At 55.5% G+C, this 27,263-nt stretch overlaps 1 protein-coding gene across 1 annotated transcript; it reads right to left on the bottom strand.

The window, feature by feature from the left end:
• Positions 1–187: 187 nt before the first annotated feature.
• Positions 188–26,770, bottom strand: DUSP8 (dual specificity phosphatase 8). Its single transcript, XM_058807443.1, has 6 exons — positions 26,388–26,770; positions 19,835–19,973; positions 3,250–3,416; positions 1,978–2,137; positions 1,667–1,790; positions 188–1,280 (listed from the first exon to the last, which is right to left on the bottom strand). The coding sequence occupies exons 1-6, from the start codon at positions 26,616–26,618 to the stop codon at positions 188–190; spliced, it is 1,914 nt and encodes a 637-aa protein (XP_058663426.1). The 5' UTR covers positions 26,619–26,770.
• Between the last annotated feature and the right edge of the window lie 493 nt (positions 26,771–27,263).

Raw genomic sequence — 27,263 nt, 5'->3', positions numbered from 1 at the left:
CCGCTATGTTTCCCGACTCTGGAAAGACTCGTCCACCTTCGCTTCGGTTTCAGCGCTTGCGCTCCCGAAAATGCACGCGCAAGTATAAATACACCCCCGAGCCCACCGCCCCCCTTCCCGCTCCCCCCGGCTTAAATATCCCCCCTCCCCAGCCCCGTCCCAGGTCTCCAGGCACCCCGGATGAGTGTCAGGACACCTCGATGATCTCCATGCTGCCCGAAAAGCTGGACTGTTTGCTGATTTTGCCCAGCTCTTCCCGAGCCCTGCCCTCCGACATGGTCTCCTCGAATTCCATCTGGCAGCTCCTTCGCTTGAATTGCTTCTCGGCGCCGGCCTCCTCATGCCAGCTGTGCCGCCCGTCCCGCGGCTCGGCCCGCGCCTTGTCCCTCAGTCTGATCTCGCACCCGGCCGCCGCTGCGCCGCAGCCGAACGGCGGCGGGTACGGGCCGGCGCTGGCAAACAGGCCCCCGCCCGTGCTGCCGCCAGCGCTGCCGGAGTCCTTGCCGAAGTACCAGCCAGCCTCGCCCGAGGCAGCGCTGGGGGACTCCAGGTGCACCCCGCTCCAGGCATTGGTGGCGGCGCCGGGCGCGGCGGGCGGCTGGCCGAGCCGCGGGGGCAGCCCGTCCTCGGCGCCGGGGCTCTTGCGCGTGGCGCAGGTCCCGCCGACGTTGAGGCTGAGCCCGTGGGCCGGCGAGCCCGCTGCGTGCCGGTGCTTCCGCCGCTGCCTCACCTTGGCCTCCAGCAGCAGCTCGGGCCCCGTGGGCCGGTCAGGGCTGTCCGCCCCTGGGGAGAAGGGGCTCAGGCTGCCCGAGCCCGAGGGGCTGTCCAGCTTGCAGAGTTTGGGGGCTTCCCCAGGTCCAGGGGGGCCAGGGGGGTCCTGTCGCAGGCCGGGGGAGTAGGCGGACTTGATGTCCAGGGAGAAGGAGCGCTTCAGGCGGTTGGTGTCCTGGATGCGCTCGGAGGAGAGGTGCAGGCCATTGAGCCCCTGCTGCAAGCTGGTGGGTGACAGGACCTTTGGGGTCCCGCCCTGCCGCTCGGGGTCACTGGTGGGGGACGCCGAGCCGGTGCTCCTCGGCACATCCTCGGCCTTCTCTGAGGTAGGTGTTGGGGGATGCCGGCTGCTCTCAGCCACCTCTGCCAGGTCCTGCTGCGCGTCCCCCTCGCTCCAGTCGCCCTTGGACTTCAGGGCCTTGAGGAGCTTCAGGCTCCTCTCGTACTCCAGGAGCTGGCCCAGGAAGTTGAAGTTAGGCGAGATGGATGGGCGACGGTCCTTAACAAACCTGCCGAGAGGCACAGACAGCCCCATTGGTGCTTGGTCCTTCAGCGGGCAACCCCTCCTCTCTCAGCCTCTTTAGGGAGAAGAGGCATCATCAAGAACCTTCTGACCAGACCCTCCAAAGAAAAGGATCTTGGGGAATCACGGGGCCTTGAGATGTCTGAGGATTAGAGCTGGGACTGCCTCCCCACTCCCTTTTACCACTCCCAACCATTCCTTGTTGCATGCATTTTATGATGGGAGGTTTGGTTTGGTTTTACTGGGACCCAACCAAGGCAAGACAGAGCTTCAAGGAGCCCTGACCCTCTCCTTCTGGGCTTAGCCTGCTTTCCTTCCCTGGAGTGAAGCATACTGGCATAACCCCCCCAGTACCCTCAGGAGAAAACTCACCTGTAAGCATCATCTGATGACATACCCATGGTCTTCATGATGTAGGCGATGGCAATGGTGGCTGACCGGGAGATCCCAGCCAAGCAGTGCACAATCACCTGGCAGCTGGACACCTTAGCTTTGTCTGGAGCATGGCAGAGGAAACAGAGAGAACAATGATGGTGAGCAAAATGGTTCCAGCCTCCCTCCCCAAGCCCCAGCCCCTTTGTGTGACAGGACAACAGTTGCTGCGAGCAAGACCAGGGAGGACAGAAGAGTTCAGGTTGTGAAGGCTGAGAATTGGAGGGTCTGCAACCATAAGAAAAGCTCACCAATGAATTCAATGGACTTGTCCAGCCAGGGAAGCAGCTTCTCACAGTAGTTGTCATTGACAGGAATGCGCATGAAGTGACTATCACAGATGAAGTCTGGCTTGGGACAGGAGTTGCTGGCATTTAGGACATAGCTTATCCCATTCTGTGTCATCAGGTCCTGGTGGGAAAGAAGCCATCAAATGATCAGCTGAGTTCAGCCCTCACCATGTACTGAAGGTCTGTCTTGCCATGCACGCTCCCTGCCTTTTCCCATCCCAGCATTTTCTCCTGTGGGTCTCCTAGTGCTGCCTTGGCCTAGTTGATGATAATACAGCAGAGATCAGCTGAAAAGATTGTATCAATTTAGATGACACAGGTTTCAACCTCAGCAGATCTTTATTTTGGTCTAAGTAAAGTGAGCAAGGCCAAAGACACCTGGAAAGGGGTTCCAGAGGGAAAAACCCAACAACCCCAGTATGAGAGAAATAGGAAAATACAAGAAAAAGAAAATAGCAAAAACTCTGTCTGAACACTGTGAATGTATCAGCTGAGGGAGAAAGGAGACATCTCACCAACAGGCTGGAGTGAGTCACTGGTAGCACCCTACATTAACCAGTGTGGCCAGAAGATGCTCTATCCATAGACAACTGTGAGGCCTTGTGTGGGCAATGCTTCTCTTCTCCAGCACGTGGCCACATTGTGGGGACGGCAGAAAACAGTTCCAAAACATGGACAAAACCCTCCAAGGAGGTAGGGAGGGAAGAAACCATCGATTTCCCTGCCTGGCATTGGCTGCTCAAGATTTTGGCCCCAGGATTTCAGCCCTGTGTCTCCAGTGGCCCATTCCTGCCCTTCCAGCAGGCTTGATGGAGCCAGTCCAGCTCCCAGGCTCACATTCTTGTCATTTTTTTCTTTCCTTTCCTTCTACTCCCTGTACATAATTTCTCTCTCCCTCCTTTCTGTCTCCAACTCCAGTCTGGTGTCATGGTCTCCCTCCCTCCTTGCCTGCCATGGATGAGGACGCCTGGCTGGCTCCCTCATGGCTGCAGTAGGCAGATGCTTGGCAGCACTTTATCTACAATTCCTCTTTCTTTCTTCTCATCATTACTTTTCCTTTAAACAAAATTCCTTCCCTGGTGTGACATCACAGCACAGCCTTTCTGGCACCTTTTAAAGGGCACTGTGCGGTCTTCCCACTGGGAAGGAGAGGAATCCTTAACACCTTCACCCCTCTGCATGACAGGGGTCCCCAGTGGGACAGGGCAGAGTGTCCCCTCAAGAGGGCTGTACCTTGTTCAGGACATCCTTCTGGGAGCCCAGGTAGAGATGTGGCAGGATGCGCGTGGGGCCAACGTTGGCCACAGGCAAGCACGGCTGGGAGATGCTCATCGGCAGGATGGCAGCTGGCTTCCCCTCACAGAGCCCTGGGAAGCAGGAGGAGAAGGTGGCAAAGCCTCCTGTGGAGAAAATGAGGACATTGAGCTTGGAGCAGTACAGCTGAGGTCATCAGTAGCTGGCATCCCGAGGCCTGGGGACAAAGTGGGGATAACCCTGCAGCCCTGAGAACAGAGCCTCCAGGGGCAAGAAGCCACCAGCCACCACCAACCAGTGCACATACATTGTGATGGCCATGACATGCACACAGAAAGGAATGGAGAACCAGCTCTGACTTCTCCCTGTCACAGCTGGATATTAATGCACATGTGAGGCATCTCACACCCTCTCCAATGAAGTTGGCTCTTCTCAACTTCATTCAGACAAATAACAGGAAGAGACAGTCCTTTTCTTGGCTCTCTACTATTCTGAGGACAGGATCACCTTCTGATACCAAAATCCATCAGGGCAGGATGACAACAAGCCAACCCACTGAGACACAAAGCTCCTGGGGCCTGGGAGGTCAGCCCAAACCTTTCTGCACTGGCTACACACACATCATGATTTCTGAGAGACACCCCCTCTGCCCAGCCCTGCCAAGCCCATGATTTCTGACACACCATGGTGCCATAATGGTACTTGCAGGCCACTGCTGTTTCTCATGCTCTGATCTTGCTGAATGTGGCAGCAAGCAGTGTCCAGTTTACTGAACTGGGCTTTTGGGCAGTCACACTCAGCCTGAGCATCTTGAAACCCAGTGTTGAAAGAAAACCCCCAGTTGAGGTTGCAGTAGCTGGCATGTGACAGCCAGACGTATTGTCACAGTATCTGCCATGGTCAAAAGCCTGAGAGCCAGTCCTGAAAGCTGGAGCAGGGCTGCAAGCCTTGCCCTGCTTGCACAGCAGGCAGCAAGGAGAGCTGGAAAACTCCCAGTGCTGTTGCATGTCCTGCACAGTTGCATAAGACCACTGATCCTGATTTGCTCTCACTTGCTGATCCTATACTCCAGGACAGAGCCAGGTCTGGCTGGCAGTGGCCTAATTCCACTCCCCTCCAGCTGAGGACATCTGGGTGGCAGCTTCATGCAATGGAGAGGAGCTTGAGTCATATCTGCCTCAAGTCTCCCTTGAGGTTTTCCCAGTTATGTGAATGAGCAGATGCAGCTTGACATCACCCAAAGGGCAGAGAGTACTTGGGGGCTTGAGTGCCTTTGACTGTCAAAGGGACCAGTATGCTCCCACAAGATCCTTCTGAAAGCCCAAGTCTCCGGACTGAGCACCCTGAGAATCCCTGGCCCATCTCCACAGCTTAACAAGACCTTTTAACAAGCCAGTCCCTCTCCCCTTTGGAAGCAGGGCAGCCTTGGAATATTCTCAGTTCACCTTCTCCAGCACTTTGGCAACATTTCTGCTGATCCTCCTGGAGCACCCTTCTGGCTGCTGGTGTGGCACCCACACTCTAGAGAGGCATGACTGGTGCTGCAGACAACTCATCTGACATGTTTGTGAGATGAAGGTGATGGAGAAGCCAAAGCAGTGCACAAAATCATGCTCACACCACTTGGTAACATCCAAAGTCCTCCATCACACTCCATCTCAGCATGTCCTGGTGTCAGCTCCCACTGGCCTAAGGAAAAGGCGTCGTTCAACAAACCTCTTTCCTCCCCTCTGTTTTCTTGTCTGGCAGCTAACACACCTCCCAGCTTTAAAACCCAGTAAAGACAGGAGGGGTAGAGTTAAAGCACCTTATCTTTTCCAGCACTTCTTTTTCTCTTGCTCCCTCCGAAATGACATCACCCCTCAACTGGGACATTAAATCAGAGCAAAAGCAGGAGGCCCAGCACAGGTGTAGCATAGCTCTGGTTACTGCTCATCCCTGCACTGTGGCCCCATTGCCAAGGGCTGTCCATCGCTAGCCAGAGCTCTGCATGGACACACGTGACCTCCCTGCTTTGCCCCGTGCTGATGCCTGGGGGATGCTGGGGCAGAAACCCTTGGGAAGTGTTTCCTTCAGCTGCTCCTAGAGAAGCCTGCAGCACTTGAGCTTGAGTGGGGCACAGATCTGACCCTGGGCTTGTGTGAAACAACGTGGGAATTTTTCTTGAAGGAACACCACACGTTTTTGGGGAGTAGGGTGCCAGGGATCAGTGCCTGCTCTGGTCCATAGGTGCCCAGCCTCTTGCACCCACTCACATCCATCAGGAGCTGCCCAGGGCAGTGGATGGGTCTGTATGGCTCTTTAAGGTGATCTCATAGTTCAAGCAGGTCAGGGCATGCTGCTCTCTGCCCATTGCCTGTGCCCACCACACTCAGCTGGCAGCAGATCCTCTGCCTGGGGAAATCCAGGCAGGAGCTAAGGGGGCTGTGAAGCAGGCAGGGATGTCTGGAGAGTGGCAGCAGCACCCTCAGCTGCAGTGCCTACCTGGGCAGGTTGCCACAACTGGAGGATGCTGGCACCTGAAATGATGCCCATAGCTGAGCTCACTTGTCCTAAGCAAAGCCTCAGCCCAGTGTCTGGGAGTCCAGGCATGCTCCCAGTCCCCCTGTCCTCATCTCCCCCATACTTGCAGCTGCTGAGGGCAGTCTGGGCTTGGGGGAAACCCTAGAGATGGGGCCAGGTACTTGACACCATCCCAACATGGAAGTGACGCTCACCCCACCCTGCAGCGGCTGCTCCCGCGTGCCTTTCATTTTTAGAAAGTGAAGCAGCTCTTCAAACAATCCCAAAGGCAGTGAATGTCCCTGGCTGGGCTCCAACTGATACTTGGGCTTTCCTCCCCTCTATGCCCCAGGCCATGGATCCCAGGTTTTGCTGGCAGAGAGCAGCAAAGCACAATGAGGTGAGGAGCCAGGGTAGCACCAGTTCTAACCTTTCCTCTTTTATTCACAATGCTCAGGCCAGGAGCACCATTTATCTTGGCACGTGTGGAATCAAGCCTAGGAAGGATTTGTATCTGTCATGGAGTGGGTGTTTGGGGATCTCTGGTTTCTTTCGGATGCTCCCCCACCCTGGTGAGGGCTTGTTGGGTAGAAGCTGGTCCTTGTATGGCATAGCCCAGTGAGCTGCTCCTGGTTCCAGCATGGAGGGCTCTCAAAATCATTCTCTGGAAAAAACACTGCCTGCCTCCTACTGCAATTACCTGAGGCAGAAATGATGCCCAGGAAGAGAAGTGGGAACTGGAAGGGAAGGGAACCAGAACAAAAGTGGGGACGCTTTCACTGCTGCTGCTGAAAATGGAGGAAAGAGGAGCCAAGAACCAGCATCAGACCGGTTCTAGGAGGTCTAGAAAGTGAAAATCACCCTCCTGCAAGTGACAATCACACTGAGGCACAGGGTGTTGCAGCAACTTAGTGCCAGAAGAGTGCAACAACTGGGAACTTGTATCTCCCTACCCAAGGTTTCACTCACAGGGTGCTGACCACCCTTCCACCTCTTGCTGTGTCCTGCAGAGACCCCTCTGGCCCAGCCCCCAGCCCTGCTCTGCATGGCCCTTCTGTCAAACAGAGGAGAGGAGAAAACACCACAACTTCTCCCCTATCCCCATCTCTGCCAGGCCCTCCCCTCTGCACATTTTCCAGCTGAGCATCTATGATAACCACCAGTGAAACTGGATTTATTGTGAGAACAGATGCTGCAGAGGGAAGGCAAAGAGCCTGGCAATCTCCCCGAGCCTGTCCATCAGGCTGGGGGAAGATGCCAGCAGCATCTTTGAGCAGGCTCCTGTGGTACCTGCACTGCTGCAGCTGTTGGGAGCTGTGTGACTCCTCCCCTCCAGCAGCAAAGGGCACAGGGAGGAGGCTCTGCCCTCTGCCAGGCCCTGCACCAGTGCCTGCCTACGGCTGCAACCAAAGGGAACAAAAACAGACAGGGAAGGAGATTACAAGATGTAAAGACAGAGATGTTGCACTCCTGAGCTGGGACCCTGACACAGCTGGGGAAGTTTCCACTGCCCTGGCTGTCACCTTCAGCTGGTTTCTGGGGACTTCCTAGTCATAGCTGGGTCACTGACACCTGTGAGTTGCACTGTGCCCTTCTCTGCCAAGGCTGGACAGCAGTGGTGGTGCAGAGAAGGTGACACAGAGGGTGACAAAGTCCTGGCTAGGGACAGGGATGTGGTGTGGCATTATTTTCTTCTGGTGGTAAGCCTTAGCTTTAGGGATTTACAATCCATTTACAATCCATGCATGAGATGCTAACAGAGACACTGCTGAGGATAAAAGGAAGGTGTGGGACACATGAAGCATGGACATCCCAGCTCCCTGTTGTTTCCTGTGTCCTTCCCTGCACTGAGGCCATCTTTTTAGGCTGGAGGTGTAAAGTGGAGCTGGGGCTTGAGAAACCTCTCACACCTTGCTCTGATGGCTGCACTCTGCACATTCATCTCCAGCCCCATGGACTCACCACCTCCTTCAGAGGCCTCTGAAGAAACCCAGCAGCTCTGGCTTTAGTGCTGTGCCCCGCTGACAGCAAAAAGCTGCAAAAGAGCTACCTAGGGCACCTGCCTCACCCCAAAACTGCTCTTTAAGAGAGCCACACGCCTCTTGAACACCCCCAGCCCCATGAGTCTCATAGAAGCTCCCCTAGAGAGACACCGAGCAGCATGTCCTATTCAGCAGCCTCCTCTATGCATTGCAGGCTCAAAGATCCCCACCAAGATACAGGGAAGAGGTGACATGTCACAACTGCTGTGCCATCAGTTTGTGGTAGCAAGGAGGAGGGGATCCAGAGCTGGAAATCCTCCTGGGGCCAGCAGCTGCCACCCCCCACTCCTCACCTCCAGCTGTCACACCGGAAGCTAGAAGGAGACCTGCAGGGCTATTAAAGATGTGTTTTACAGCCCACCCTCATGGCTGCAATAATGAGAGTTGGAGAGCAGCAGCCGGAGCTGTTCAGAGAGCGGCTCCCCAAGCAGCTGCCAGAGGTTTTGCGGCAGCCCGCAGCCTCACCAAGGAGCTTCGCGCCCGTGCCTGTGCTGAGACCCTCTGCCCCGCTAGAGCTCCTGGCAGCTGAGGGGGCTGAGGGAGGCCAGGCTCTGCCCAGCTCTCATTAAAATGCCTGTGGTGGCTGGGAGCTGCTGCCAGGGCGGCACGTGGCAAGGAGCAGCGGGGCATGCAAGCGAGCACGCGCCTCGGCTTGCTGCTGGAGCAGCCACCACGCCGGCATGGCTCCCTCATCACTGCGTTGTCTTGGTGGCCAGGGTGGTGCCTGGATACCCCCTCTCCATCAGCCCAGCCCCTCGGGGGACATGCTGCTCCCAGCACTCTGAACCATCCATCCCCAAGTGTTTGTTAAAGCACCTTGCTGAACTGAGGTACAGCAGGAGATGACAAGAGCTGGGGGGACCTGAAAAACCCCAGCCCTCACCTGCTTTATGCTCAGCTTGCTTATGACAATGAGCCTTAGTCCTCGGCCGAGCATCTCTGCCGCAGGTTGAATTGAAGGACAGAAAATGGAGGAGCCTGGCAGGCTGCACATCAACCCCCAGAGCCGCTGGGAAAATCCCTCTTTGCAAACGCCATCTCCCTGGCTCTCGTGCTGGGAGGGAGCCTGTTGGAGCCGGCAGCTAAACCGGGCGGGATGATGAAACACTGCTTACTGCCCCCCTTACTCACTGTGCTCCAGGGAGCTCCGGGGCTTTGTCAGCATTTCCTGCTGCCTGGGATGTGTCTGAATTTTCCCCCTGCCTCCATCCTCACTGTTTCCCCGGGTACTGTAGTTCCCTTTGATTCAGCCCATCCTCCCAGCAATGCCTGATGTGGACACAGCCCATTTGCTTGCGCATCCTTCCCACAAGCCTGGTGAAATCCTGGCGCTCCGCAGCCTGCCCAGCTTGCCCTCTCCTGGCCGATGCTCTTTCGTGTCCCCCCATCTCAGTGCATTGGAGAGAGATGTCCAGTTTTCAACCAGTCTCTTTTTCCACTCCCCCAGTCCCCTGCCCAGATTTTACCATCCCCTCATTTGGCACAAAATTTCATCACCCCACTGTTGGCTCGTTTCTGGTTTTTTTTTTTCTCCCAGGCAGTGGGGATGAGAAAGCTGATGAATCAGCCCTATTATGGATTCATGTGCATTCCCTGTTTCCCCAACGGTCACCCCGAACAGCCTCTGTCCATCTGCTGCTACAGTGCCCTGCTGCCTCCCAACCTGTGCCAGCCCCCCATGCCTTGCAGGCTGGTTCCAGAGCCTGCTCCCATTCTCCCAAAGAAACAGAAAACATCTTTAAAAAAATGAAAAGCAGCAGAAAGGAAGCCCTCCGCCTACACAACCACGGACACACTCCTCGAGCTGTTGAGCTTGATTTTCCTCTGGTGACTGTGCCTGCTTTGGACCAGCCTTACTCGTTCTAAGTAAAGAAAAATGTGTCATTTCCAGGAGTGACTTATTACTAATGACACCATCACTGGGTTATGTGCTTCATGCCACAAAAACCTGTCAGGCACTTTTAGCAGCCTCCCATTTTAAGTGGTGATGGAGGGGAAGTTGCTTGATTCAACCCTTCGGTAATCTAGGTCATCCCAGGCTCGGCATATTTTTAAGCTGCTCCAGTTAATATCCCCTTCCTCCGCGTGCCCTTCACCCTGTCACTGGGGGGTGTAAGCACTGCAAAACCCCTTTCTGAAAGAAACCACCCAAGATGGGTAGGCAGGGCAGCGCCGGGGAAGTGAAATGGCTCCGGCGGGCAGTGCCTGTGTGCGGGCAGCAGCGCAGCGCTCTGAGCCGATGGCCCCTTGTTCTCCGCGCCGTCCTCGCCCGTCCTTGCCCCGAGCCCTCTCCTCTGCCCGGTGCCCCCCCGCCCCCGTAACCGAGGGCGCAGAGATGCTGGCGGCAGATCCTCCTGGCTCCCGCAGCTTTCCCCCTTCCCTTCTCCGCTCCGTCCGCGCCCTCGCCCAGCTCGTCCGGACGGCGAAGGGTTCCGGGGAGCCCGGAGCGGTGCCCGCGGCCAGGCGGTCTCACCGGCCCCCGCTCGGGTGCGAGGGCTGCCTAGCGCCGGGGCCGCTGCAGATGCTTCTGCCCGCTGCAGGCACCCGCTCACCTGCCTGAAGGGGCTGCCCTCTCCGCGCAGCTCCCGAGCCAGCCCGGCCGCCTCCGTCGGCGCTGCGCGCATCGCCCCTAGCTGGGGACCGGCCATGGCTCCGCTCCGCTCCCCTCCGCACGCTCCCCGCTCGCTTCCATCTCCCCGCTCGCCAGCTGCCTGCGCTCTTTGTACGGCCAGCACCGCGCTCCGCTCCCCGCCGGCCGCCCGGCAAAGGCGATCTCCGGCCCCCGGGCAAAGCAGGGCTCCGGCGGCGCAGCCCCCTCTTCCCGCTCCGTCCCCATCGGAAGGAAAGCCGCCGGGCCGGCTGACAAACCTCTCTTGTCCCTGCTCTCCTTCATCCTCCGCACCCTTATTTTCAGCTTCATCTGCCCCTCGCGCATGTCTGTCCAGAACTGGTCCTCGGAGGGAGCAATCATTACATCCACGGGCATCCAGGCAGCTGGGCTGCGGCTCGCGGGGGCACCTCTCACCGTCGCCAAACAACAGCTGGCGGGCAAACAAAATACTAAAAAAACCAAAAAAGCGCCCCTGCAGCAGAGCAATGCCAGCCTCCCCCCGGCTCCAGCCTTCAGGCTGAAAAAATAAAAACCATTAAAAAAAAGCCGAGCGGGGTAGGGGGGCTCGGCGTAGCCCCCTTTCCCCGGCCGCCCCCCTCTTCGCCGCCCGCTGCAGCCCGAGTGAGCTCAGCCCGGGAGCAGCCGCCCCATCCGCCGCCGCGCTCGCTGCGCGCCCGTACCGCGCTCATAGCTAACGGGTCAGGCATGCGGCCGCATTCCTTACTCAGCACACAGACACGCAGCACAACGCCGGGCTGACATATGCTTCGCTCCCCGCTTAAAGGCGCAACCGCGATTTTCTCGCCTGCCCAAAGCCCCCCGCAGCGGGAGAAGGATCGCAGCACCGCGCCGGCTCTGGCCCCGCGCAGCTAATACGGGCACGGCAACGCGGTGGGAGGAAGCTCATGCCCACACCTCATTTTAGCACCTGCCGGGGCGGTGTGCGATCAAACCCTCACAACGAAGGGGGGATGCAGCACCGCACTCCATCCCGGCTCCCTGCTGCTCCACGTACCGTAAGGGAACCCCACGGCTGCACCCTCTCCCCACAGCGGCTCCTGGCAGGACCAGCGTGCACCCCCTGGGCGAGGTTTAACTCTGAACCCCAGCACCAGCAAGGGCAATGCCATGATCTCAAATTCCCAAGAGGGAAACTGAGTCACAAAAGATTAAATAACTTCTCCGGGGCTCTTTGGTGCAGGGCAGAGCTGGGGACGAGATAGCAGGTCCCTAATGACGAGCTCATCTTGTCCCTTAATGTCTCCACTGAGAGCATCACCCAGGAGGATGCTCATCCTGAAGTGGTCCCAAACAGCTGACGATGAATGGGTCCCAACAGCTGGCAGGAAAAGGGGCTGCTGGCACTGGGCTGCTCACACCTGTGCGTGGCCATGTCAGATGGGGTTATCTGCCCGGTCCCAGCAAAGCAGGACCATGCTCTGGAGGAAATGTACCCTCTGCCAAAGCCTCCTCACGTGCAAAACTCCAGCAAGAGGGGACATGTGGGAATAGCCCTTCCTGGTCTCACTGGGGGTCTATCCATCTCTAGGGGCTTCTGAAGCAGGTGGGGAGTGATGTATTTTCTTCTTCGCATTTGTTCTGCGGGAGAAAATTACTTGTCCCCCGCTTCCCACCCGCAGAACTGCTTAATACATCTCCACACAGCTCCTTACGAGTTTATTGCTCTGAGCCCAGGCCTCCAGAAAATCATTCAGGATTATAGTAAGCGGGGGAGAGAAGGGGGGGCATGTATTGTGCCTTTGAAAATCTGAAGCTTTATGGGCTGAAAAACCCCAGGCTGAGCCATATGTGAGTGACTTCAGTGTTTTTCCTTTGAATGACATCACATGAGATGAGGTCATTGGCATTAACTAAGTGCTGTCTCCTCCCCCCCACCCCGAGCGGAGCCAGCCTCCTAACGAGCCTTGTTGTTGTAACAAATATGGTTTGATTATTATCAGATGTAGGTCAGAGGTTGGATAAAATTCAAAGCGTGCTCCAACTAGGCTGGAAGAGAGAAGCAGCCTTCCCCCACAAGCCATGCTCGGGAAGTGACGACCACAGCACGTCCTCAGGGGGATCTGTGGTCCCCCACATTTGCCACCACTGTCACTACAAGGGAGGGCGCATGATGCTGGTGGCCAGTGCCAACGCCTGCCAGGGATGGAGATCCCTCAGTGTCCCACTGCCACTGCCCCAGCAGAGCTCTACCCCTGTTGGTGGGTGATCCAGCTGTGACATGCTCCAGTGGCTGTGGCTGGGGGTCTACTGGGGGGACCTAGTCACTCTCCTGGGGTCACCGGGCAGTGGCAGTGAGCAAGGGGGATGCTGCAGGAAGCATGTAGTGAATTAGGGGGTGCAATACTCAACCTGCCCCTGACCCAGAGATGCGCAAACAAAATTTGCCTTTTCTCACTGCCCCTCTGGTTGTCCATCTCCCTCCATCTCCAAGAGCCCTGGGCATAAGTTATTTTGGTAATGCCAGTGTCCTTCATGATATGTTTGGACTGAGACTTCAGTTCAGAGCTCCTGGGAGCACCAGATGGGAAGCTGGGCATGACACCACCAAGTAGAGCTCAATGCAGGAGGCTTACCAGTGTCCCACACCCCTCAATCCTCAGCAAAAGACAAGCAAGCACAGATAGCCAGCAGCCCCTTTCCTCCTCCAGTGTGAAGCCCAGCCACATGGAGATGCCACCTGCAGCCACCATTCCCCAGGCAGCATCCTCCTCTCTGCTCTCTCTCCATTTCTGCACTCTTCTGCCAAAACCAGTATAGGGTTGGCACCTGGGGCAGGGGGCAGCTGGCAAGCAGAGAGATAAAAGGCAACATCCATAGTGCAGAAATACATTCCATTTATCAGCTGCTGCTCCTTGTCCCTTTTTCCCAGGTGCTCCTCCTGGCCAGGATGTCACCCATCCTGCCTCCAGCCCCTATTTATCAGACAAGAGGTGCATCACCCAAGGAGAGATGCCCAGCCTAGTCAGCCTCACTTCACTCTCATTGCCACAGCATGCACTGGAAAAACATCTGCTGCAATGGGTTGCAGAGACTCATGTAATCCTCCTGCAAGAGCAGGGAGCACGATGAGTCCCTGTCCAGCACCTACACACCCTGTCAGGACAGTGCCTATAGCCTGGCACAAGCCCAGCTGGGCAGGGCCAGCAGTTCCTCTCTCAACCCAGCACTGGGACCTGGTAATAATTGCCAGTGACGACCTTTTGCAAGCATGCAGCACAGGCCCAGGGACAAGGGAGAGGCGGATGAGGGGAGGCAGATTTCTCAAAAGGAAGGAAACTGTAACTGGGCAGTGGCCCCTGCCCATCAGGATCTCTTACTGGGGAAGTTGCCTTCCTCCCCTTGACCTTCCAGAAATGAGAAATGAAATTACACAGAAGTTTTCCAAGGCATAGCAATCAGAGGGCTGCTCTTCCCTACGCCCCTTCTCCTCTGTCCCACTTTGCCTTTGACCCTTTTGCTTGCCTTTTCTGGGTCCAATGGTTAAAAAACACAGCCAGAGGGGGAGGGGAAGCTCCTCAGGGTAATTATAGAATCGGGAAAACAAGTTGTCTGACGACAGCGTTGCTAAACAGGGAGGTTTAGAGCATAGGTCTGGAATACAATCAGCCCTGCACATACGTGACCTGGCTTAACCCCTCCCAGGGATGCAGGCACTGCTCCCGCCGGGCCCAAAGCCTCCCAGGCATCTCCTGCTTGGGCTCAGCATGAGAAGGGGGCACCTTACTCTGCCTCTGTGCCTTGAACTGAGACTGGGAGCACTCCCCAGGGCACCCACCAGGCTGGGTGTCTGAAGCTGGATGCCAGCACCCACTGAAGAGGGGCTAGAGGGCAAGAACACACAGTCCTGCCCTGGCTAAAGTGGTCCCAGATGGCTTTGCTGTAGGAAAGGAAGCAACTCCTCCAGGGATGTTTTGCATGAGAGAAAGGGAGGTTCAGAGAGTTACCTAAACCTCCAGGATTGTAAAAATCACAAACCCTGGTATTCCCATTAGATTTTTAAAAAAATGCTTTTCCCTATCAGAGTACTACCTCCAGTCCTCTGAACAGTGATAAGAAAAACATCACCAGAGGTAATCCCCATGCACCTCACCACCTACAGCCTGAAGAAAAGATGGATGGAAGCCCCTGCACAGCCCTTCTTACCCTTCTTCCATTCCTGACCATCATGTGGGCAATTTTACATGAAGAACAACCAGAATCCCCATTCACATTATTCACAAAGCTGGTTCTTCAAAACTCCCAAGTCTGGGAAAAGCAAGAAATTGAGAGTCCTTGGGAAGCTCTTTTTCCTGTCCCATCCCACTTCCATACCCTCCTTATTCATACCCACACTCCTGCCAGCTGAGCATCTGCTTCTTTGGGTTCATCACAGTATGCTGTGGGATGGAGATGGCCACAGGTGGACAGAGGTGCTTGCAGGAGGTTCAGAGACAGTAATGAGACTTGAAGAGAAACCTTGTAGGTACATCTGATGGATTCATGCCAGTAAGTCCCCAAGTGCTCTTAGACATTACAGCCTGAGGGTACCTGAAATAACCCTAATGTCTGACCACCTTCAGGCCCATGTACTGAGCAGAGGCTCTGCTGGAGTCAGGGGACAAAACCCACCAGCTAGTGCATTCTGCACATGCTTTGTCTCCAGCAGACACACTGACAGCCCAAACTCAACAGGTGAAATTGTGATGCTGTGCAGAGTGGGTGATGAGGAATGTGACCATCAAATCACCAGGTCCTGCCTCCCCACTCCCATCAGACATCTTGTGACTGATAAACCCTGAGATTTGCTAACCTGGTTAGAGCATCGTGCTAGTGACACCCATGGGTTTGAGGGTTTGATTCCTGTGTGGGTAATTCACTTAGAGTTGGACTTGATACTTGTGGGTCCCTTCCAACTCAGAATATTCTGTGATTCTGTAACCATTGTGTGGGTATGTGGGGTATTTTCTTCCTTAGGTTTTAGTTTATTCTTTTTCCTCACATTGAGTTTATAAAGATACCTCAGTTCTGGTTGTGGATCTTGCTAAGCTTTTACCTTCAGGATATGCCATGACAACCTTTGGATGCACAGGCTGCCATTCCAGCCTCTGAGACCGGACTGAAGGCAAGCCCCCTCTGCTCTGCCCTGCCTCTGCCCTGCTTTCTTTCACACCTGCCTAGCTTGGCTTTTTTCATTCATCTTTTCATTCTCCAGCCCAATATGTTTCAAGAGGAGCAGGCAGCAAGGGAATGTGTAGCTGGCATGTGGCTTCTCACCAACACGACACGAGAAAGCATTACAGAATTTTCAGCCAAGGATGAGCAAAGCCATGTTCAGTCACCCTGATGTTTAACCTCTTTTTAGTGCTGTCCCTATACAGAAAAAAAAAAAAGTGTTTTTTCTTTCCTTCTTTCATTTCCCCCCCCCCTTTTTTTTTTTTAATTAAAATAATCTATCTCTGAGTCCTTGTTTCTAAAATAATTCCAGCCAGTGCTTCAGTGCTAAACCCACTCATGCCTGGGCAGCCCAAGTCAGCTCCTGCAATGGAAATCCCCTTTCCTTTCTCACTACTTCTTTTTGCCTGCGGCAAAGTCACCTGTCTTTGGTAGATTCCCCAAAATCCCCAAAATCCCCAAAATCTCAGCCCCCACCCAGATGACTGCAGCCATGCAATTACAACTCTGCAGCCGTGCTGGACGGCCATGGCACGGCCGGGCTGGAGAGCCTGGGTCACGGCCAGCCTGCTCGCTGAGGAGGATGGCGAGTGAAGGGCTGGGAGGGATTTGTCGCTGATGATATTGTTACATTCTTTCCGAATCCTGGGAGTAAACAGACGCTCCAAATTTAGAAAGAACAGGACTGGAAAATTTAAACATTCCTTGAAGAATTGGTACAAAAGCGGGGGGAGGGGGGGTGCTGAAGATGATCTCACAGGCGCTCCCGAGCCAGATGAAAAGCTCATGACTGGAGCTCAGAACGCAGTTGAGGGGCCTGTTTCAGGTCGGAGTGTGATACCGCAGCGGAGAAGCTCCCCCAGCACATGGAACTGAGCAAAAAGAGCCTCTGTCAGGCAAGGGGGGCTGTGGGGCTGCCACTGCAGGCCACTCTGCCATCCTGGTTTTATCTCCAGCTGGCACACGGCTTCCAGTGCGGGAGAGAGGAGCCCGGTGCTCAGCTAAGGACCAGGAGCAGGGACAGGATGGGTGGCTGAGCATCACCTGGACCAGCATCCCAAGCCCTCAGCTGTCGCTTTTAGCCACTGAATAGGAGCAGAAGAAAATCTCCACACTGCCCACTGCAGCTGGACAAATGGAGAGGAGCTGGTGAAGCTCAGCACCCAGCAGCACACAGGGCTCTGGACAGGCTCCCATAGCAGAGCTGGCACATGGGAGCTGTCAGGGAGCAATGGAGCCAGACTGCTGCTGCTGCTCCTGCTTCATAAGCAGATAATGCCTCTTAATAAAAACCAAGCGGGTGGTTACAAGATGGGAAGAATAAGGGGAGGAATTACAAAGGGGAAGAATAAGGGAGGAAAAATATAGCAAAATAAAAAAAAAAAAAAAGGGAAAAAAAGGAAAAAAAGAACAGAAAAAAAAGCAAAAAAGCAAGGGTTTGTGCTGAAGTAAACAAAGGTTAAAGAACAGTCAGGCTCCTGCAGGAATAGCAGAGCTGGGCTGGGAGGGAGGGGGCATTACGTAATGCAGGAAAAATGTTGGCTCCATTCAGTTTTCCACCACTTCATGTGATGTCAGGAAAACCATATAAATCAACAGTCTTTCTGCTCCCACGGATGGAGGGCAGCAAGCAGCACTATTTATACTTACACAATTAAAAAAAAAAAAAAAAAGAAAAAAGAAGAGAAGCTGATGATTTCCAAGATTGGGAATAATTGACTCAGATTCTTCCCTGCCAGCCACTGGAATCGCTGCTTCTGGGCTGTTAACCCTTGAGGAGTCCCTGGCACCAGTCCTGCCAGCCCCATCTCCCCTGTCCTCACCCATCAGCCTCCATCAGCTGCTTCAAGGGTCAGAAGGTTGCTGGCCTGGAGGTGAGCAGGAACAGCCAAGCCTGCTGTTTGCATGAGATGGGGACATGCAGGCACAGATCCCTGCATCTGTTGGGGCTGAGAGAGCTGAGAGGGGCAGCACAGAGGGGCTCTGCAGGGCTGCCACACTGAACTGGGGATCCTCAGGACAGCTTCCCTGAGGTAATGGCACCCACTGAGGGACAGGCTGAAATGTTCCCAATTTTGGGATTGCCAACTCACTGGGATCACAAAGCACCTCCAAGGAGAACTCAGGCACTTCTTCTGAAACACCAAATGGGTTGGGGCAGGACAAGGGGCTTGAGGCCAGAAGGGACAGACCAAGGGGTTAAACCCCACAAGGGCAAGGGTTCAGAATCAGGCCCACTCACACATCCTGCCCCAGCCCCCCAAGCACTCCAGAGCTGTCTCTACACCAGCCCACTGCTGCCCACAGCACAGGCAGGAGGAAGCTGTGGCTGTCAGCAAGCGTGCCCAGCCTCTCCTGGATGCTCTGCACAGCCATTCCAGTCATGGTTTCCATGTGAAACACGCCGCCATGACCCAGTGTTCCACATTTCAGCTCCAGCTTTTCCCCCTGCTGGTGGCCCGTGTTCCACGTGAGGCTGAGGCCCTGCTGCGCTTTTCATTTGGGAGGCTTGAGCTTTGCTTGGTGCCTAGCACACCCACACTCCTGCTTGGGGCTCCTGCAGCCCAGGAGGATGGAGATGGCTGTCCTGATGATGGAGGAGGTGTGTGCCCAAGTGGGGGGCAGCAGGTTTGCTGGCAGAGGTTTGCTGGTGGCATGCTGATGGCTGAGGGGGTGGCACGCTGCTGGAGCGTGCTGTGCATGCAGCTGGGGGTCACTGGCACTATGAGGCTCCCCCAGGCCTTAAGGCAGGAAAAGGCTCCAGGGTTTTCAGGGACACCTCACACAGCCCTGGACAGCTCCAGGAGCACTCGGTGTGGGGAGCAGGGGTTTGCAGCCAGCCCCCAGCTCTGCTCCTCATCCAGCCCTGGGAAAGGGGTGCCAGGGTGACACCACCAAGGCTATTTCCTGACCCATCCCCATGACTAAGCAGGTTCCTTCCCAGATGCAACTGAATCTACCACTTCCTTCTCCTGCACCACATGCCAAGCTGTGCCCTAGTTTATACCATGGCGACCTTGGAATCGCAGGCACAGCTACTGAGGCAGGCCAGGGACTGCCACAGCCAGCTCAGGGAGGCCTCCTCCAGCACTGGCCTCAGCAGAGCTCCTGCAACCCAGGCCACAATAATTAGCTTGAATATGATTTTGTGTAGTCCCTGCTTGGTTTGTTGGTAGAACCCGGGGCCAGGGGGTTTAATCCTGCTGTTTCTCTGCTCTGTTCTCCCCCCATCACAATGCAGCTGCTCTAAATAAACAGCACTTACCCCTGCCTTGCATGGGCAGGGCGCCCTGAATGCCACTTGCCCGTGCTACCTTCCCCCCACAATTACCCTTCCCCAGCATCTGTCACTCTGTGGGAGTGGCAGTTCCCTGCATCCCTGTGGTGTCCTGGGGCACAGAGGTTGGGACCCTCTGCCTCAGCCCCAATGCCCACACATGAGGACAGGCTTGAGGGACAGAGGTGATTCCCATCTCTGTGCTTCTGAGCTCAGTGGGACTGCGGGGCTGCACAGGGCAGTGCCTGCCCACCCATCCATGGGCAGAAAGCTCAAAGGCAGGCATCCATCAGGGCAGATGCCTGGCTGTCCCAGCCAAGGGGAATCAAAGGCATCTTCAGCTCTCCCTCAGGCAGTTCCCTGCCTCTCTCTTCTCCTCTCTGTTGGGCTGGAGCTTTTCATTCATCAGTCACCTGCCTCACTGCAGAAGGGCTGTAATTAGGGCAGCACGTGCCTCCTCCTGCTTGCACATTTTTGCCCAGAGAGCATCATCTCCAGCAGACCCTGACTCACTCAGAGATGACCCTCTGCCCCTGCCATCCTTCTTTCCAGTACATCCGTGGATTTCTTCTCCTGCCCTCCCTTTAACAGCAGCAAGAGGGAGCAGAGTGCCTGAACCGGGTCTGTTCCTTGGCACACTGACCAGGGACGAAGCAACACAGGGATGGGAGAACAAAGGGCAGCTTTTGGATGGCTGGATCCATGCCACCACAGCTCCTCTGTACCCTCCTCTTTCATTCACCCTGGCTGGTGGTGAGATGGACAGTGCAAGGAACGAGGGCATGGGGAAGACCCAGTGATGCCAGCGTGGGCTGAGCCTCCTCAGCCTGCATGCAGGGCTGCCTTCCTCCACCACAGCCACGGGTGGCCAGGGCAGCGGGTGCACATGGACACAGCTCCGTTACTCCAGGCTAAGGGCATGAGTGCCCCTAGAGATGCAGTGGTACCCAGGGCTCCTACCTGTGAGGATGGAGACGCTGTGGAAGCAGCTGTCCAGCTTGCCCAGGAGGATGGAGAGGAAGCTGTCAGCAGCCAAGCCGGTGACGTCCCGCGTGCTCTGGTCGTAGACCACCACGTCCTGGTGGTCCTCCGCCTCCACCTGCAGGAGAGCGGCAAAAAACGGGGCATCAGAGAAATGGGCTGAGCACTGGGGATTCCACAGCACTGTGGGAAGCAAAGCTGAATTTAGTGGTCACACAAGCAGGAAATTCCAGCTCCACACCATTTCCACAAGCTGGTTTTGACCACCAAATGGAGTGTCCAGCCAGGCTGGGACTCTGCTCCATGGCTGCAGGTGAATGTGTCAGTAGAGGTGCCCATTGCCACACTCACCAACTACGAGTGCTTTTGAGCATCCTACCCAAAAGAGGGTCACTCCTCCCCATCACCCACCCTTAGCTTGCTGTTACTTAACTGCATCCCAGAAATCACCACAACTTCTTCCACCACTTCCTCCCCAGCCAACTTTTGCCCTCAGATACTCCTCCTCAGCTTGGTGTCATAGGGACAGGAACACAGGGATTTGGGAATGGTTCTGCAGGCAGGGATGCTCCCAACACAGCCCTAGTGCTGTGGCTGGAGTCCGAGGGGGCTGGATCAACAGCTCCTCAGGGCTCAGCCTGGGGACACCTTGCCACTACATGTCACCCCAAACCTGCAGATCATGCCTAAGGGTTGAAGGAAAGGGAAAATCTCATATATTACTTCGTGGATGTTCCAGGTGATGTGCTTTCTTCCTTTTGTAATGTGTGCTGGGGCCTGCACACTGCAGGGATAAACTGGGAAGAGCAGAAGGAGCTCCTGGGCTGCTCTCATGTGATTTTACATACCACAAACTGCAGCTAGCTGCCCGCCACTGCAGGGATAAACTGGGGCAGGTGAGATGGTGGGCTAACCTGCAGGCACGCCTGGTGATGACTGGATTGCAATGAGAGCACTCAAGGCACAGACAGATACTCCCACACCTACCTGAAGGTCCGTGCACCAAAAAGAGATAAAAATCCTCACAGAGGCATAGCTCAGCTCATCTGCCGAAGAGCTGGGTGTAGGGCACACACCTGCCCTGAGAGCACCTGGCCCTTCCAGCCGGCAGGGTAAGGCACATCCATCGCGAGAGGAGGGAGAGGCAGCAGCAAGCAGGGAAGGAGGAAATGTGTGCAAGCTCCTCTCTTCTCAGCAGCTAGTGCTGGAGCTGCCCATTGGCCACCCTGTGCCAAGCCCTCTCCAAAATGTCTTTAGGAGACCACTTGAACAAGGTACCACTCATGGACACCCTCCTCGTTTTGCCGTCTTACTGCCAAGCCCTATCTCACCACCAGAGCAGATTCGCTCGGGGTTGCTGTTATTATTAATGCTGCTTTCCCACCCTGCTGCAGGTGCTTCCCTGCTCAGCAACGTGAGCACCATCCAAATGAAGCTGCAGGGAGCACTGGTTTAGCTGAGCTCATCAGATCTCTGCGCCGCAGCGGAAGGACAGCCCCGCAGCAGCAGGAATCCCCGTCGGGGCGCCACGCACAGCTGTGCTCCAGGAGGGGCTCACAGGACACACCTGTCCCCAGCCCGGCACAGGCACTGCAAGGCAAAACCGGCCCCACGGCTCAGCAGCATGACAGGAGGCATGAAAGGGCAGCAAAAGAGGGAAAAGGACATGGGAATTCTAAAATAAGACACTGAAAAATGACTGGAGCCACCTGAGATAAACCAGATAAGGATCTACTCCAGCATCTTTTCCTCAGCCAATCCTGACGCAGGACTTTTGTGGGAGGTCATCCAAGCACAGCTGGAGGGAAACACGCTGTCTGTCAAGCAGGTTCAGAACGGGGAACCTACCAGTCTTCAGCAGCTGCCTAGCCCTTCAAGGCTCCCTAGCACATCCCAAAGACCCAGGTCCCACCCTGAAGCCCTATGCCAGCAAAAACATCTTTCCCCAAAAGCACAGTGAGGCAGGAACCCCTCTGCAGTGGGGCAGGGGCTCATCCCAGCTGCACAGTACAGGCTGAGGAGGCTGCAGGAGAGATACCAGCTCTGGCTGAGCAGCATTATCCCACAATAGGATTTAGTGTTTCCTCCACATGGGCAGGCTTTGTTTGGGCCATTACTGCAGGGTTGCTGCGCGACAGCAGAGATGTGCAACACGGTTTACATCTTATTAAAGTTATAAGGTTTCACTCAATGCAAATGCCAAACAAGTGCTGGCCTCTCATGGCCTGGCTGCAGAAAATAAATACCTGGCTTGCTGGGGTGAGGATACCTGCAGGAAAGTCCTGAGGAGTTCTCATGGAGCATACAAGGATGCACTGGCATCCCAGCTCCTCACCACAAAGGGAAATAAGACACAGACATTTAATCAAGCACATGGGTCTCCCATTAATCTCATGCCCTCCTGAAACGCCCCATCTATGGCTTTAAACATAGGGAGGCTAAAAGCTAACTGGGCAGAGGAAGGTAAAGCTGAAGAGATGTGCCATACTAAATTCCTGCTTCTGCCAGGTGCTGGCATAGGACAGGGACATAGTTGAAAACAGATGTATTCTTCTGAGAAGCAACACTTTCACGGGGATTGCTGTCATCCCAAAATTGCTGAAGGTACAGTTCAGGTAATGCCTGAACACCAGGCATCACCTTCCAAACAGGGTCCCCACATCCATCTAGCAAGGGACAGGAGGGCCAAGATGAAGCAAGTCTTTTGGCTCCAGATAGATACTGAGTGGGGCTTGCAAACCCATGCACACCTTTGAAAAGCTGCTGGCCCACTCCAGTGCTGGAGGTGCCCCAGAGCAGCTCCCCAAGAACAAACCTCCTCCCTGCTAAAATCCTGGCTGGAGGGATATGACCAGCCAGGAGCCAGGACCAGCAGCTCCAACCAAACCCCAGCTGAGAGCATCGATTCATTCACTGCCTTTGTGCCAAGCCCTGTGCCGCCCATCACTGTCCCCACTCTGGCTGGAGGTAACTCCCACATGGACACCAGTCCCCAGCACTGCGTGGTTAACACAGCTTGGGTCCCAGCTCTGTCTCTCCCCAGCTGCCAAGCAGGGATAATGATGCTCTACAGGTGATCCAGGCTAAGATAAGAGTGAGCTATTATTATTACCCCAATTACTACTGACATCTCAGTCACGTATTGTTTCAAAACACAGTGAATCACCCCACTGAAACAACAGGGCTTCCATCAACATAAAGAGCAGCCAGGCACAAGGCTCAAAAATAAGCCCCAGCTTTCCCTCAAGCAAAACAGCTGCTTGCAGAGCCAAGCTCCTAATGCAAATAAATAAATATTCCCATCACCTGAAGAGACCCTTGTCTTGCCTCAAAGCATGGCTGTAGCTGCTCTGGAGATTGCTCCATTTCAGGAAGTGAGAAGTGGTTGAGAGGTGGACTTTCCAGGGGGATCTTGAAGAAGTAAAATTTTCAACATTTCCCTAAAGAAATGCTAGTGAAAAACCCAAGCAGGAATTTCCCATAACCTCTGCTCTCCAAACTGCACGGAGGAGCTGAATTATTCCAGTTGTTATAGGAATTTATTATTGTGAGAGTTTATTACTGTCAGCACTGGGACAAGGGTTCAAAACCAACCAGACGCAGTTATGTTGGTACCATTTCTGTGTGGAGGGAAATGACTGCAAGAGGAATTGCTGCTGCAGCTTTTCCCAGATTGGGCACCATGGGAAGATGGTCCACATGAGGGCTTGGGGAGCAGTGGCTATGGCAGCTGCCACAATCGTGGGATCATAGGCATAATTCATTGAAAAAAAGAAAGGGATTTTAAATGTCTCTGCTTCTTCTTTCCTCCCAAATGGTCCTTTCCTCTCCTAGCTCCAAAAAAAAAGCTAGGAGCTGCTGTTATCCCACAGCATCACTCCAAACTGCAGCCCACAGAAGCATTGCTAATGGTACCCTTCCTTAACTGCAACATGGAAAAGGAGAGAGTAAGCACTGGGAAAAGCCAATCAGACAAATTCTCCCACTCCCCCCTGCCAGCACGCAGGCAGGAGGAGCGGCTTTGGCGGCCAGGTGGGGTTTGTCCAAATGCTCTGCCCTGCATCAGCCCGTGTCCTTCCCCAGGAGGCGAACACAATCGCTGGGATGGGATGAGCAGGTTCAGCTCTCTTTGCTGGGGATGAGGAGGAGTGGGACGAAGCTCGGGCTCGGGGCTGCCCCGTGGCTGCCCGGGCAGCCCCGCGTCGCTGCCATCCGCCTTTGTCTCGGCAGCCCCGGGAGCAGGAAACAGGAGGAGGGCGGGAGGCCCGTCAGGAGGAATAATGGGGCCGGACAATCGCGCCACTGATGTCACCCTTCCTGCCATCTGCTCCCCAGGCCAGCCGTGCCCCCCGCCCCCAGCACCGCGGAGCCAGGGGCAGAGCAGGGCTGGGGAATGTTGGCCAGCCGAGGCAGAGGAGGCAGGGAAATGACACCGGGTGTCAGAGGTGTAAATCAGCTTCAGCATCCCATTCTGAGGATCTGTGCACCTCGAGGTAGCAGCTCACATTGATTTCTCGGGGTCCCAAAATACAGTCTGACTGAAATGGGAGGTGGGGAGAAGGAAAGAGGGCGAGAAGAGAGCTCATCACCCCAAAATGCAAACACACAAGTGCATGCACAGAAAGGCTTGGAGAGCCCGAGGCACAGCCACCCCTCCTGCTTTATGCCAGATGAGAATAGGGCAATGATCCCCTCCCAGTATCCCACCCCGGCTTCCCAGGACAAGTGGCTTAACCTCTCAAGGATGTCCTGAAGCTTAATTAATTCCTGAGCTGCATGTGTTGGGAGAGCCAGCAAGCCGTGGGCACGGCAGGAGCTGTGCAGAGCAGCAGCAGCAGCAGTGGGGAAATGCAGCCTCCTGCCCATGGATGTGCCAGGAGGGATTTCAGCCGCATCCAAAAGAAAAGCAGAAAAGGAATTAAAGGCGATGGCAACGCCTCTCTCCTCTTCTCCTAGCATCCCTGGTTACAATCACATCCCCAGCCAGTACGTGGACCATTATGCAATGATCCAGGAGCCGGGAGAAAACGATCCTTCTACACTCCTTCTATGGGGACAGAGCAGGGAATGCCAGGAAGGACCAGCCGGCTCCTTTGGGAGCCCTCTGCTCCACTGCAGCTGGCGAGCCGCAGGTTTGCAGGCGGATGGCATCAGCTGATGTTAACTCTTCCACGCTTCCCCCTTCCCTATCATCCTCCTCTTCTTCCTCCCCCCTGCGCATCGCTTGCTCTGCCGCGGCTGCCGCTCCACGTGACAGCGGCCACTGCAGAGGTGACCCTCGCCGGGAGGAGGGCGGCCGCCCCGCGCTCCTCGGAGCTTGCGAAAAACTGATTATTCTGCTTTATTCTCCAGGGGATTTAAGAGCAGCTAAAGCCGTTCAGGAATCAGTCTCCGCAATCCCCTCCGAATCGCCCAGCCCCGAGCATCCCCGCAGCAGATTGGCGGGAGGCCGCCCCCCCGCGCCGCCGGTCCCCTTGATCCCGCGGGCTGATGTCACCGCCAGCCAATGCGGACAGCGGTGCCTTCTCGGGGCGGCGGGCCGGGGGGGGACACACGACGCAGATGGCTCCAGCTGGGCCCAGCATTTGATTAATCGCCTGAATTACCCTCGCTTTGCCATAAAATTACAAGGCGGCAGTGGGGGAACGTTGGGAGCGAACTGGCAGGGCTGCGATGGCAAACCACCCTTCGGATGGTGAGCCATCCTTGGGCTCGTCCCGTGTCCTCTGCGGGATCCACGGGCACAGCCCCCGGGCAGCATCTCGGCACCCACGGGCACAGCCCCCGGGCAGCATCTCGGCACCCACGGGCACTGCCCTGGGGCAGCATCTCGGCACCCCCGGGCACAGCCCCCGGGCACCATCTCGGCACCCACGGGCACTGCCCTCAGGGAGCATCTTGGCGCCCACGGGCACAGCCCTGGGGCACCATCTCGGCACCCATGGGCACAGCCCTGGGGCAGCAGCTCAGGAGGGCACGACCCAACCCTTGGCCCTGCAGGGACACTCGTCACTGCTCCGGCCGGCGCTCCAGCCCAGCTCCATGGCTCGGAGCCACCTCTATTATTTAACCAGGAGTGATAGAGAGAAGCCTGGGAGAGATAATATGCCATGACACCGGATAAGAGCTTCTGGCGTCACAGGGGAGGAGGATTACATGTCCCTGAATGGAGTTAGAGATGACAGAGGGGAGGGGAAGAGTTTTTAGCAGGGGATTAAGTTTACAGCTCCAGGAAGGCTTTGGGGGGTTGTTTGCTGTCATAAGACAAGTCCTAAAGCTGATATACCTGTTAGACTTGCTCGGGGAGGGCTCCTGAAGCAGGGAGCCACTTCAGTGGGGTGGGGGCAATGAACAGGTCCCCGAGGACACCCCTGAGGCCAAATGAGCTCACACTTTAGCTCTCCAAAGGGTGTCAAAGAGATGCTGCAGATACCGAGGTCAAGGGATGGAGGGGAAGGATCCCTTAGGCCAGTGTGCATCCCACAATAGGGTGTGAGCACTCACCAGGAAAGATGAGGGTCAGATCCCTTACCTTCATCTTGGAGGCAGGCTGGATGAGCTCCGTGATGGAGACCTTGTCCTGCTGCAGCCTTCTCTTGACAAGCTTGGAGCAGCAGATGTTGACGGAGCTGAGGACGTGCCAGGAGTTGTACTCCACGAAGGAGCGGCTGTCGATGACCAGGGTGCCCTCAGCTCCGTTCCTCAGGAGGCTGGCCAGCTTCTTGGGGTCCATCACCTTGCGTGGGAGCCTGTCCCCAGCCATAACGGGCCAGTCCCCTCTATGGCAAGTGGGGAGCAAGGGCTGGAAGGGCAGGGCACCCGTGTCCCCAAGGGGAATGAGCGAGGGCTGAGGGGTGGGCAGGGCAGCACCCGTCCTATTCTCCTCACGCTGCTAATGCCCAGAGTGCCAACTCATTGTGCTGAACCTGGAGAGAGAAGAAAGGAGACAACAACCCATCAGCTAGGCAGGATGATATCTGGGTGTCTTCAGAAGAACCTAGGGGTGCAACAAGCCACACTTTTGAGGTGTGTTCTCCCAGCCTGCTGGCATGTGCAGCCCTAGAGCAGCCCAAACCAGAGGTTTTCTCCTTGTATTTAATAGCCCTCAGAAGAACTTTCTTCCATAAATTTGTCTAATTGCTTTTTGAAGTCATGTCAGCTTTTAATTTAACAGCACAGTGGCCAGTGGCAGGGAGTAGAATGGCTTGCCAGTTACACTGAAGAAGTCCTTCTCCTGGTTTGCTCCAAATCTGCTAAATGATGGCTCCTCTGGGTGAGCCTTACTGCTTCACCAGAAAACACCACATATGCCTGTTCCCTAATCTTCTCCAGAGCTCTTACCACATTTAGACCTAATTTAAGGAGCTTTTCAGGTCAAAGCATCTACAGAGCCACCAGTTACACAGAC

This window comes from Ammospiza caudacuta, chromosome 6 (genome assembly GCF_027887145.1).
Source record: "Ammospiza caudacuta isolate bAmmCau1 chromosome 6, bAmmCau1.pri, whole genome shotgun sequence".
NCBI classification, from domain to species: domain Eukaryota; kingdom Metazoa; phylum Chordata; class Aves; order Passeriformes; family Passerellidae; genus Ammospiza; species Ammospiza caudacuta.
This window is presented reverse-complemented; position numbering and strand designations above follow the sequence as displayed.

Excerpts from the sequence above, each read along its gene's own strand:
- DUSP8 (XM_058807443.1), bottom strand. The coding sequence starts at position 26,618 with ATGGCTGGGGACAGGCTCCCACGCAAGGTGATGGACCCCAAGAAGCTG. Across the intron at positions 3,417-19,834 it reads CAGCGTCTCCATCCTCACAG|GAGGCTTTGCCACCTTCTCC; the intron begins GTAGGAGCCCTG and ends TTTTCTCCACAG. Across the intron at positions 2,138-3,249 it reads AGAAGGATGTCCTGAACAAG|GACCTGATGACACAGAATGG; the intron begins GTACAGCCCTCT and ends CTTTCCCACCAG.